The sequence below is a fragment of the Ambystoma mexicanum genome, chromosome 7p (assembly GCF_040938575.1).
Source record: "Ambystoma mexicanum isolate Mex_15411 chromosome 7p, UKY_AmexF1_1, whole genome shotgun sequence".
NCBI classification, from domain to species: domain Eukaryota; kingdom Metazoa; phylum Chordata; class Amphibia; order Caudata; family Ambystomatidae; genus Ambystoma; species Ambystoma mexicanum.
In genome coordinates this window covers 598,533,807-598,546,390 of record NC_090939.1, presented here as the reverse complement: position 1 = coordinate 598,546,390, position 12,584 = coordinate 598,533,807, and the positions used below count along the sequence as shown (strand labels likewise).

Genomic DNA, 12,584 nt, shown 5'->3' with positions numbered 1-12,584 from the left:
GGAACATTCCGGGGAGCTTCTTTATGTGGGGTGGCCCCCGCTCTAGTACTTCCCATTGGGGTCTTTGTTGCTGTTTGGGATGGGCAGAGTGGCCTCTCACCTGGTATTATCCGGCTCTTCACGACCTCTGCTCCACTCTCTCAGGGGATCTCCCCTCTCGGCTCTACGCCAGTCTGCTCTTCAGTTGGTCCCGGAGGTGTCGAGGCTTTGTCGCTGTGCTTCCCCTTCCCTGGGCTCTGGCGTTACGTCGGTCCGCCTTGGGTGATCACCAGGGGATGGCCGCCCATGTACTTGGCACTTGTGGTGGGCCACCTTTCATGCTCCTGGATCACCTCAGAGCCAGATGGGGCCCCTTGTGGATTCTCTGGGCTCACCAGTGATTCTGTCGGGGGTTTGACCCTCCCCCGGATGGCTCTTCTCTGTGCCGGTTCCTTGGGGGGGGGGGGGGGGATTAGAGGGTGGGCTATCGTTCGTGGCATATAGTAGCTCGCTGCGCCCTCTGCCCCGGTAAGGAAAGTGATCTATGCACACTCCTGTATCCCACCCTCGAAGGTGCTGGTGTCTGGGGCGAAGTCTTGCTGTGATGGTGTCTGAAGTGGCTGTCGCGTTCGTTCTCACGTCTTGCCGTTAACTTGGTGGTTCCCGGGCTGAGTGCTTGGAGCTCTCTTCTCCGTTATGCTCACGGCTGCAATAGCCCGAGCCCAGACTTCTCCTGGATGCTTCAATGGTGTAGGGATGGTGTCAGCGGTTTTTACTTCAGGCTGATGCTTGTACCGCCTTGCGGGCACGCTCTCCGTTCTGGTTCTCGTTTGCCAACTTCGGCATGAAGGAACTTTCGTGTATGCCTCTGTGGGGGATGGTTAGCTCCTCCGTTTGCTCGTTATTTTTTTCGTTGAACGGGGGTCTCCCCTTCAGACCCCTGCCTTCAGTGATGTTTTATCGTGCTAGCCTTGCTGCTTGTTTCTCTTGTCGGGGATGGGATTAGCTCTTTATCATCTCATTTCTTCCTCGGTGAGAGGAGCTGATCTTCAGGCAGCCATTGCTTTATGCGCCCCCTAGTGGTCACCCCCAGTTTGTTTTTCAATTCTTATTTCACTTCCCTTCGGTGCCTCGCCTCCCCCGGTGCATGTCAGCCACAGGTGGATCCACGAGATGTGCCCCATGCGACTGCTCGTTCCCGTCCTCGGACCCCCATGCACTCTGTCTTGAGTGTTTGGGGCCTGACCACCGCTCGGACTCGTGTTCGGCCTGCAGCACTCTCGGTCACAGGGCATTAAATATTTGTCGCGATGGAGGGAGATCTTCCACATTTCTCCTCGGCACCACCTTAAGGACTTCGTCTCTGGGACCTCTCGTCAAGACAAGGTAGGACCTCTGAACCACAAAACAAAAAAGTGTCCTGACAGGTTCACTAAACATATATATAAATTTAATTTATAATAAACTTCTCAATACCAGAAATATGGCACAAGCTATCTAAAGTATTTCCTAGGTATGTGTTTTACAGTTTTCTGTGTCCACCTAAGTTTTCATAGGGATACATTTTACAAAAATCACCATTTCGTACTTCTGTTTAAGCATTATACAGAAGTAACTTTTTATTATTTCAATTATTACTCATAAGCAAGGTCTGTCAATTACCAAGCACTATTAGCTCAACATAAATTCCAAATCAAGCACAATATGTACAAAAAAGAACCAATAAATATCCATGTTCATGTACACAGTATTTCATACAATGCAAAAGACAGTTATATACACACATTAGAAAAAAACATTTGAAAACTTTTTCTCAGAATAGTCAACACTATATAAATTTTGAAGTTGATAGGCCCCCACTCAGAGGTTGAAACCATATGTCTCTGGATTATAAATTTTCAGTTCCATTGGGGGCATTTTCAATTGGTTAGCTAAACTCAAGGTCTACTAGCTAAACTCGGTGTCAAGGACCTCTGTTCAGCATGGCTCCATGCGCAGCGACCCCTTCCCCGAGTTGTAATGGATCTGGGTCTCTCGGATTCGGGTTCTGGCATGCCCGAGGCTCAGGGGCCCTACCACGCTTTCCTCGGAGGGGCAATCAAGTTCGTCCTCTTCTACCCTAGGGGGGTAGGAGATTGTTTAGTGCCAACTCCAATCGTCTGTCCTCGGCTAGATCTAGCACGGCTACTGGCACAGGTCCCGAGGGCGTCCAGCCTACCAGACCTTGCTCCGAGGTCGTTAGTCAGGGCATTACGACTACCGGCAGTCCAGCTGAGGGCTCAGCACCTACCAGAGTGATCTCTTGAGGTCGACACCTCCGCTTCGGGTGCAAGATCCAAGCTGTATCCTCTCTCGTCTGAGGCCTCTCTTGGATCAGGGCCTTTGCGCCCAGGGGGCCATCTTGGATCCAGCTCATAACCCGCCAGTGCTTTCGCCCATCAAATGGGCTTTGCAGGACGATCCCAGCCCCCTTCACTCTGGAAGCGACAGTGTATAGTATGGTCCAGGTTTTTCGTCCCCTCGGGGCTACATCTACCCATCGCAGCCATACAGCTACACGCACCAGGTGCCTCAGCGCTTTGACCAGGAGTGGAGGCCCAGCGCCTCAGATGGATGGGGCCTTAGGGGCCGGTGGCTGGTGAGGACCGCTTCTTTGAGAGCTTCCTCTTCCTCATGCGCTCCCCTCCGATAAAGGGGCTCCTGAAGGACATTGTGAAGGTCATCCCGCAGATGGCGCCGCCCCGGCCTTCTCCTCTGGGTACTCCTCCCATTCATTTTGCTCTTCTGGTTCTGGTGCCGGTCCCCCCACCATTCGTTCTGACCCCACCATTCGTTCTGACCCCACCATTTGTTCTGACCCCACCAGTCTTTCTGACCCCTCCCATTCCTCCTGTACCACCAACACCTCCCCCTCAACAGCCGTTGGTCTTGTCTGCGGCATCCAGACCTTTTGTGGACCCCTCCAGCACCTCTGTCCCAGGGCCCGTATTCCCCTAAGTCTGTGAAAAGAGAGGCGGGGGTGGGGATGACGATGATGCCGCTTAGGGCGATGAGCCCTCGGCATTCATTAAGGCCTATCATGACTGCCTTCAGGGTCTGGTGGAATTCTTGGGTGTCCCTCTTCCCGAGGAAGCCCCCCAGAATTCAGGTGTGCTAGCAGAGGCCTTGGAGAAACGCACCACGATCTGGTCTGGCATCCCCCTCCAGAAGGGTGGGCTGCAGGTGGCTGAAAGGTCTGGGAGAAGCCCAGGGCCAATGCCGAGTTGAACAAGGAGTTGAACAGCAGGTTTAGGCTGACGGACAGGGAGCCAATCCTCCTTGCCTCCTTGCCTCCCACCTGCAGCCCAATTCCACTGTGGTGGCTTCGGCCTTGTCTTCTAAACCATTGTCTTCCTCCACGGGAGCCACCTCCAGCTGCTTATCCAAGGAAGTACTTGAGTCCTTGGGAAAGCTCTGTTCCATCTCAGGACTGAATCTGCGGCAAGCCAACTCAGACACCCTCTTGGCTGCGGCTAACCAGAAGCTGTGGCTGGAGCTCTGGGAATTTCTGCAAGACCTCCCTTCGAACAAGCAAGCCTCCTTCAAGGCCGGTCTGGCAGATGCCTGGGGTATTGCACAGGACCTCATGGAGTCTTCAGTCTCCCACATCGACACAGCCAGCAGATGGCTGTGCCTTGGGGTCGAGATGAGAAGGACGGCGTGGATGCATGCACAAAGTTTTCATCTGAAGTGCAGGAGTGGATCATGGATCTGCCCTTTGAGGGCATGGACCTTTTTCATTCATCGACCTATGACAAGTTGATTAAGAAGAAAAACTCCACTCAAGCAGTGAAGTTCTTGTCCATCCTGACAAAACCAGGTCAGAAATCCTTCCCTCAGTCCCAAGGCAGGACTGAGTTCAAGCCTTGCGCTTTCTCCGGCTTCGAGGGGTTCCGGGATCGTGGTACACAGAGGCCTAAGAGGTTGCCTAGCAACAACTGGAGGAAGCGGCAGAGGATGTCCCGCAGGTTATTCCTCCCCCCTCCTCTGCCCCGCCACTGACGTCAAGAAGCAGTGACGTCAAAGTCGAATAGCACAGCTCGCCTGTGGGGGGGCCCTTCGGCTCTGTTCCAGGACTCCTGGAAGCGTCTTTTTAGAAAGCCTTGGATCCTATCCGTAGTCTCTACAGGCTTCAGTTTTCCTCTTCCTTCGCCTCTACCATCTGCTCCTCCTCTTCGTCAGATCGGGTCCCCGGCTCTTTTATGGGAGGTCCTTTCACTCTTGGAGATGCAGGCGATAGAACCGGTTTCTCTTGTAGACAGGGCCTTTGGTTACTATTCCAGGATTTTTGCAGTACCCAATAACAACCAGGCTGGCCTGATGGTTGTCCTGGACCTGTCATTTCTAAATCTGTTTTTACTGCTGGAACCCTTCAAGATGATGACTCCTGCACACATCGTCAAGTCTCTGTGTGCAGGGGACTGGATGTGTTCCCTGGACCTCAAGGATCTTTACCTGCATGTCCTCATCTACCTACCACATCAGAAGTTTCTGCGGTACACGATTGTCATACCACTTTCAGTACAAGTTGCTGCCGTTTCGGCCTGAACTCTGCTCCTCGTATCTTCCCGATGTTGAAAGCAGTGGCAGGCCTTTTCCACTTGAAGGGCCATCATCTGTATCCTTATTTGGACGACTGGCTGTTGAGGCCGGGGTCACCCGAAGAGGCGGTGCACTCCTGCCAGAGGTTAGCCGATATCCTTCATCAGCTTAGGTTCTCCCTCAAACAGAGGAAGTCACAGTTGTGCCCCTCTCAGGAACTGGTCTTCCTAGGGTTGTGTTGGAACACTAGCATTCAGCAGGTGTTTCCTAAGCCTGAGAGGCTTCTTTCCCTCCGCAAGGCGGTGGGACACTTTTTAGCTAACACGACCATTTTGGCATGGTTGTTAAAGCAACTCTGGGCCTGATGGCCTCCTGCGTGCTCACCATACAGCACGCTCACCTCAAGATGAGGCGCCTCTAGCTCCACCTGGTGGCCAGTTGAGATCAGGAGAAGGGGTCTCATTCGGACAGGATCCCAATACCACTGCTCCTACTGCCCGATATTGGCTGGTGGCTAAGGGATGGCAATGTTTCAGTGGGAGCCCCCTTAACCCGACCATGGCCTAACCTGGTGGTGACTACGGAGTCCTCTCTTTAAGGCTGGGGGGCTACTCTGGGGAGCTACGTGATTCATGGAGATTGGTTCAGGACAGAAGCCCTCCTACATATCAATCTGCTTAAGCTCAGGGCAGTGGGCCTGGCCCTCAAGGCGTTTTTGCCCCTCATCAGGGACAAGTCGGTTCTGGTCAGGACGGACAACTCTACTACAATGTTTTACCTGAAAACGCAGGGTGGCACCCGTTCCCTCCCTTCCTCCCTCTCTCCTTTGCATGGTGGCGGTATCAATCTGGGAATTAGGATTTCAGTGGACCAGCTGAGCCTCCTGGGGTTGAACACCTACGAGTGGGAGTTGCACACCGACTCCTTGTTGCCCCTGTTCCAGCGTTGGGGGTTCACGGGCCTGGATTTGTTTGCATCTCCTCTGAATTACAAGTGCCCTCAGTTTGTTTTATGGGCAGGTCTGGGGTCTCTGGGAGATGCAGATCTGGTGGCGTGGCGGCAGGTGTCATGCGTTCTCACCCACCCCTCTGTTCCAACTGACCCTTTACAAGTTTCGGGCTTCGGTGGGTTTCACCCTCATCCTGATTGCACCCCCACTGGCCTTCGACACCCTGGTTTTCGGATCTGTTGCAGTTGTGCTCCCAGGGTCCCGTCCACTTTCTGATCTCCAGCAGGGGATTCCTGATGCAGCAGTGTGGGGTGGTGGAACATCCGGACCCAGCCAAGCTGGCGCTGGCATCCTGGTTCCTGACCAGCTGAGGCTTCAGCATGCTCATTTTTCTGATATCAACTGGGACATCATTCAGCAGGCCAGGAGGCTTTCGACTCGGTCCCAGCATAAGAGTAAATGGACTAGGTTCTGCCATTGGGCTTGTGACAAGGGTCTGGACCCTGTCACCTGTCCTCTGGATGACATACTGTCTTTTCTGGGACACCTGGCTCGTTCTGAAGTTCAGGTGGGTACGTGGCGCACTTATTTGGCGACCGTTGGGGTGTACAAGAATTCCCCTAAGCATGTGTTCTCTGCGGCCATCCCAGTGGTTCAGGCCTGCCTTAAGGGGTTATCTAGGCTTTTTCCTCTGTGCATAGGCCGCACCCGGTCTGAGACCTCAGTGTGGTTCTTGCAGCTTTGCAGCACAAGCCTTTCGAGCCGATTACCTCTGTGGACATCTGCTTGGTGACACTAAAGACTGTTTTACTGGTGGCTCTCACCTCTGTGTGCAGGGTTAGTCAGCTGCACGCGTTGTCCTCGTGCAAGCCTTTCACCACGTTTCACAACGACAAGGTCATCTTGCGCACTCACCCGAACTTCTTGCCCAAGGTGGTCTCTCCATTTCATCTGAATCAAGAGATATGCCTGCTGGTGGTCACGAACCCGCATTCAGAGGCAGAAAGGGCCTCAAGTTTTATCTCTCTTGGACAAAATACTTCAGGAAGTCAGAGGCTTGTTTGTGATTTTTGGATGCTCCTCCCCCAACTCTCAGGCTTCCATCACCCATTGGCTGGTTCAGGACATCTCAGAGGCGTATACGGCCATGGTCAAACCTGTTCCTAAGGGGATTCATGCCCATACGGCCAGAGCCAATGCCACGGACGTCGCGTTTCAGAGACATGCTTCTTGGGATGTCATCAGCAAGGCGGCTACTTGGGCCACTCCGTTGGCCTTCTGTAAGCACTACTCACTGGACACCAGCTTCAGGCGCAATGAAGAGTTTGGTCAGGCAGTTCTGAAGAACCTTTTTGCTTTGTCCTAGATATGCGGCAGGTTATGACGGTTCTGCCCTGTTCTTGTTCAGTAGAATCACCCACAAGGATGGAGGAAAGGGGAGAGGACGTATGTGTAATTAAAGTTACACACCGTTGTGACTAGAGTACTCATAGTCCCCTTCATACGTACCACCTGCCTTCCAAGGGCTAATATGTACTAAGAGTAGCCAGGTATCTAAACGTCTGATGTGTTCAAATGGGAGTGGGTGAGGTGCCGGAGGGCGGGGCCTCGCACAGCATTCCTACGCCCGAGGCTGTGCCCCTGCACACTATACAACATTTAAAGGCTAAGCTCAATTTTTTGCTTTCAAAGTTTCTGATACCGTCCCCATGTCGGGGGACACACCACAAGGATTGAGGAAGGGGACTATAAACTGAGTACTCTACTCACTACTGTGATTTACTTTAATTTCGGAAGCTAACCTGCCTTTCATCCTTAATCTATGCAGTCATCCCTTGCTTAGTAATTTACCTGCTTATGTATTGTGTGGTACCACATAGAGTTTATATAACATTGCCATTAATTGAATAGAACTGCCTCAGTACAAAGTGTTATTTATATGTATATATTTTACTGAACATTGTTATATAAAGAAGCTATGTGGGGTCTTGGGGAATCACAGTACTTAAGAACCAGCTTGCATCACCGCCTGAGAGCTTAAGTATTGGTTGCTCGTCCATATCTACCATATAGAGAACCTTGGTTGGATTGCTCTGTGCCTCGGCCCCAACCATATAGAGGGCAGAAGTACAGATACCCCTCCAGTCTTTACAAGTTGCTAATAGTTAACAGCAAAGCTCAGGCACCGTTTAACATCTGTCTCCTGTTCTGTCCGGCCACGGCTCTTTAGATAAGCCAGGTCAAATCAACATAGCCCAACATTTCTGGTGGGCGGGAGGGGCTAGAGCCTATCTGTTCAATGGAGTTGCCCCCACTGCTGAAAGGAAAGTAATTTGTTCTTCTGGCACCAATATTTCTTTCTGTGCAAGCATACAAAGCAGCTTTTTGTGGTGCTAGTATAAAGGGCACAACCAAAGAACTGCTTCTCTTGCTACTCCCCCACACTGTCACCACAAGGATCATGCGTTGCCCGTTTAGCTACCCAGTTAGTGAATGATTGACTGTGCGACCCGCATATCTATGTTCTGCTTTTCTTCCCTATATAGGTATGACTCTAGACCCACATTTTTTTTATTTTTTTTTAACTGGTAATGATCCAGATAGTTTCTAAATTCATTGCACATTTTATAATGCTTCTCAATCTTCTTAAGCTCGCTCAACATGGATTTGCTAGAGTTTCTGATCAATCTGTCAATTTATCTGCTTTGCCAAACAAAGCTTCAGATCAGCCCTCCCGACCAATCTTGACATGTTTTTGATACCATGCATCTTCGCTAAGCCTTCGTCCATCGCTACTCTATGCAAAGGAAAATGCACAGATTTAGCATGACCACTGAAAGCATGAATCCTGGCCTCTCTGGGCCGTTTCCATCTTTCTGTTGTTGCCAGAAGGCTGCATTGCAAACCTTCACCTGAGCATTTGAGTTTGGCTATCTGAGAAATTAAGCACTTGCCTCAAACCTGGGTCCAAACCTCAGTTTGTAATCCCGAATACAGCATGGCTGAGACAGCCCTTTATCCTTCTGAGGTTGTTTCATTTATTAGTATTACGTTTTATTGTGACACCAAAGGAAAGCGTATATGACTTGACGCACTATATTAAATGTGATATAACTATCACTTTTTCTTACTTTTAATAATACTGCTTTTTTTGCTCTCCAGTATCCGTATTGCATGATGTAGCACTTCACAAACTACCGACAAATTAATTAATTGATGGCCTTCTGCTAAGAACAGAATTTGAGGCACCTGACAATTTTGTTAATTATCTAGCTAAATGTTTACTCTCTTGTGTACTGTTCTTTGATATTTACACCCAGTCTGGGTAAAACTGCATACATTTAAGCCTTTCATATTTTTGTTATTAAATCGGCCTACACCATATTTGGATTCTCTTATGTTGAACTGACATTTTTCAAATTTCTTCTATATGTGGATTTCTACCATCAGTACATACATTCACAGCAATTCATAAAGGGAAATCATGGACATTGCTCTCTTCTTCCTTCGGCGTGTTTTCAATGTAGCCATTTGTTGGTTTTATGTAGGAGACCCGATGACTGGACGCTTTCAGCAGGAGGCAGTGGAACCATATATGGCTGGGGTCACAATCACAGGGGACAGCTTGGTGGCATTGAAGGGGCTAAGGTGAAAGTTCCAACCCCTTGTGAAGCACTCGCCACTCTCCGACCAGTGCAGTTAATTGGAGGCGAACAAACTCTGTTTGCAGTGACTGCTGATGGAAAGGTAGGTGTTGTAGTATCCTGTTAGGAGAAACGTATATTATTTTAGGAAATTCCTAAACTGCTGAATTGGAAGAGAATTAGAATTGTGTAAGCCAGTACAGTAACTAGCGAATGGATGTTTTGTTTAAAAAAAAAAAGAAAATCACATTCATAAACATTAGCGGCCTGCAAAAGTACATTTTAATCATTGTGGTGTTTGCTTGATTTATTAACTGGACCCAGAATATATCAAATAATGGTTTTAGTGATATCCTCCGATTCATCATTTCACTTAATTTGCACCCACAAATATTTCATCTTTCCTAATGGTTTCCTCCTTCCCACAGAATTCTCATTTTAGAAGTCTAGTCTCTGGTGTCCGAATGGTTTTGGTAATATTTTTAGCCATCATGGGGTGTAGTGCAGCACCGCACAGGCTCAGCTCGGCATCATTGGCAACCATGACTCCAGATCTAGCTTTGTGGGTCTGCCTATATGGAGCAGGCTGCACCTCATGACCATAATTACTTTTTCTGCATGCTCAGAATGCTGCTTCTTGAATGCTACTCGTACTTTAGCTGAATCTTATTGAGGCTGCAAGTCTTATCGCTCAATGGACTCCAGCTTCAATCCCTGCAGGGATTGTGGTAGCCAGAGGCCTGTCCCATACGATGTTTGTATTTACTGCCTGGTGAAATGTCACAACACAGAGGACTGTATTCTCACAGTCCAGGCTCTCCAAGGTCCTCCAGAAGTGTTCCGATTAATGATTTACCATCCTTTTTAAGGATGAGAAGCGTACCCCTTGAAGTTACTGACTTCAGACTCTTTGGCCAGAGGACTCTGGTCTCTGAAAAATATGAGGAGCACTGCTCTGGGGAAGGCGATCATAAGGACAAGAGGTCCTACGTCCACAGCAACGTGTTACAATGGCGCTATTTATCTTCATCCCCATCATGCCAGCTACCTGGAGAAGGATCACCACCTGGGGAACAGGTAGTGTTACTTTCTAGCTCCCCCACTTTGGAGCAATGTGAGGAATTCGGCGTCCGCTCTTTTGCATATCTGCCAATGTTCCAGTCAGGGGCTAGCAGGGGCATCACTTCAGGCAGTAACTGCACATCTGCCGACTTGGTTCTTAATCCACTTGAGGAGCTTGCCCACATCCAGTGCTGATTCGGTCCACCTATAGGTATCAAAGTCCTTGCGTCATTCAGCACCCATACCTTGTTAGATGTTTGTCTGGCCTCCGACTCCTAAATTTTCACCACAATGCATCCAATCTTTGATGAACAGAGTGATGAGGTCCCTAGTGAGTTGAAGCCCATGGATTCTGAGGATGTGGTAGACTTTTCTGAAGAGTTTGACAGACAAGAGGAGGAAGAAACTCCTCTGGCTTCAGACTTGTGTGATGCTAGTGGGTTGGACACCTCGCCTTAGATTGACCTCATGAACGTTTTGGCTTACACAAAGCCCCTAATTTGTCCTTTTTTAGAGAAGTGAAGCCTTTTGCTCATTGTTATGGGGAAACTGATAAGTCCATCAGACTGTCAGTACTGGGAAACTATGTTTCCCTTTTTAATTCATTTACATTAAGCATTCACATCACTTTGCATTGCACAGCACCTTGCAGTGCAATGGGGATACTTTTGTATCACGCTAGCTTTTTACACATGTGATTTTTGGTTACTTTTATATGTGCCTAAAGACAAGTTGATGGCAGCAGTTACATTTTTACAGTTTTTACATTAATTTTGGTGTGCATGTTCGCGTTTGGATACTAAACATGGCTACTGGGTTGTCGCTTGTTCTTTGGTCATTTTATAGTTTGGCCTTCTTATTACCTCGTCAGGCCTGAAAAGTCCTTATTCGGTCATGCACTTGCCCGGGAAAGCTGATGGAATCACTTAACATATACATTGCAGACTGCGTTCGGTTGAGCACGAAGTCCGTGTGGAGTGGATTATGGGGAAGAGTTATGTGAGGAGACTGTGTCCGAGGTAGACATTAAATAGGAAATATATGTGCCCCAGATGTCTGGGGGTCAGGCGTGGAGAGGCAAGATTTTGATGAAGTCTGCTTCGATGCCTTGGCAGAAGGTTATGTCTTTCAGCCACCTTTGTAGGGTGGGTGGGGGTCCTCATCCCCGTGACATTGCGATCCTTCTACGCACTAGCACCAGCAATAGTCCAGCCAGCCTTCGCACAGAGGACGGCAGATGTCTGGTTAGGCTCAGTAGCGCTACTGTTGGATCGAGTTCTATTGGTGCTCCTGTTATTGCCAACGTTTTCTCGAGTACTAGATTCCAAAATTCAGTTATGGATGGGCATCCCAGGCAGGATGAATGAAATTTGCTACTGGCGCATTGCACCATTCACATGACGCTGATATTGCCGGACGCTGTAAGTGAAGTTTCGCTGGGGAGTGGCATACCTGGTGCAGATTGTTGAAATGTATTTGTTTATATCGTGTGTTTGGAGACACTCTGAGTTTGATCCAAAATATAGGCTCCATCTTCATCTGGTATTGTGATCTTCAGGGACCTCTCCCATCTTATTTTCGGGCTGTGAGAATGGGGGTCGTGTCTGTCAGGAGAGTCCTATTAATTACGGAGACTAACTTGCCTTCACCTTGCGATTGGATCACCCCGTGTAGTAATTGCCATGTGGGTGGTTGCTGTGGAAACGTGGGGAAGAGTGCATGGCGGAGACGGAAATACACGAATGTTTCCAGAGCGGTGTTGACTCCCGGGCGAGTTGGGGTGTTAGAAAGACTCCCTCGCCAAAGGGGTCATTCAGTATGTTGATCAGTAGTTTATCTTCCCACTTTAGATATACTTTCTCGGCGTTCAGGGGGATTCCTGGTATGAACCTTCATGGTACAAAGGCGTTGAACCTGACCTGGACGTTACAATTCTGCGTCATTTTCTTCCAGATGGCATAGGTGGAAAGAACCACATTTAGTGTTGCGTGTGGTACTTGCATATGGCCTATAATCGCTGCTCTTAGTAGATTGGGGCTGCGAGAGCACGCTCAATTTGGACATGGGGTCTGATGAAGTGCGTGGTGTACCAGTAGCCGAGGAATTGGGCCTGTGCAGCCCATAGTAATGCTCTAGGTCAGGGAGTGCTACGCCTCCCTTAGCTACTGGTTGAATGAGTGTTGTATATGATTTGCCAGCCCATAGCAGTTCAAGGATTAGTCTCCGTATACGTTGAAGAAAGTGTTGTGGTAATAGAAGAGGGATACTTGCGAATAGGTAAAGGAATTTGGGTAGGATCACCATTTTGACCAGGGAAACACACCCTCACAGTGTAAGTGGGAGGAGTTTCCATCTATTTATTTTGTCCC

The 12,584-nt window shown here is 49.2% G+C and overlaps 1 protein-coding gene across 4 annotated transcripts in view; it reads left to right on the top strand.

The window, feature by feature from the left end:
- Positions 1-12,584, top strand: part of HERC2 (HECT and RLD domain containing E3 ubiquitin protein ligase 2) — a 2,956,340-nt gene that overhangs the window by 2,452,625 nt on the left and 491,131 nt on the right. For all 4 annotated transcript variants that reach the window (XM_069636605.1, XM_069636607.1, XM_069636603.1 and 1 more), the window contains one exon: positions 9,058-9,256. In XM_069636605.1, coding sequence (XP_069492706.1) covers positions 9,058-9,256 — 199 coding nt within the window. The remainder of the gene's footprint in view (positions 1-9,057; positions 9,257-12,584) is intronic.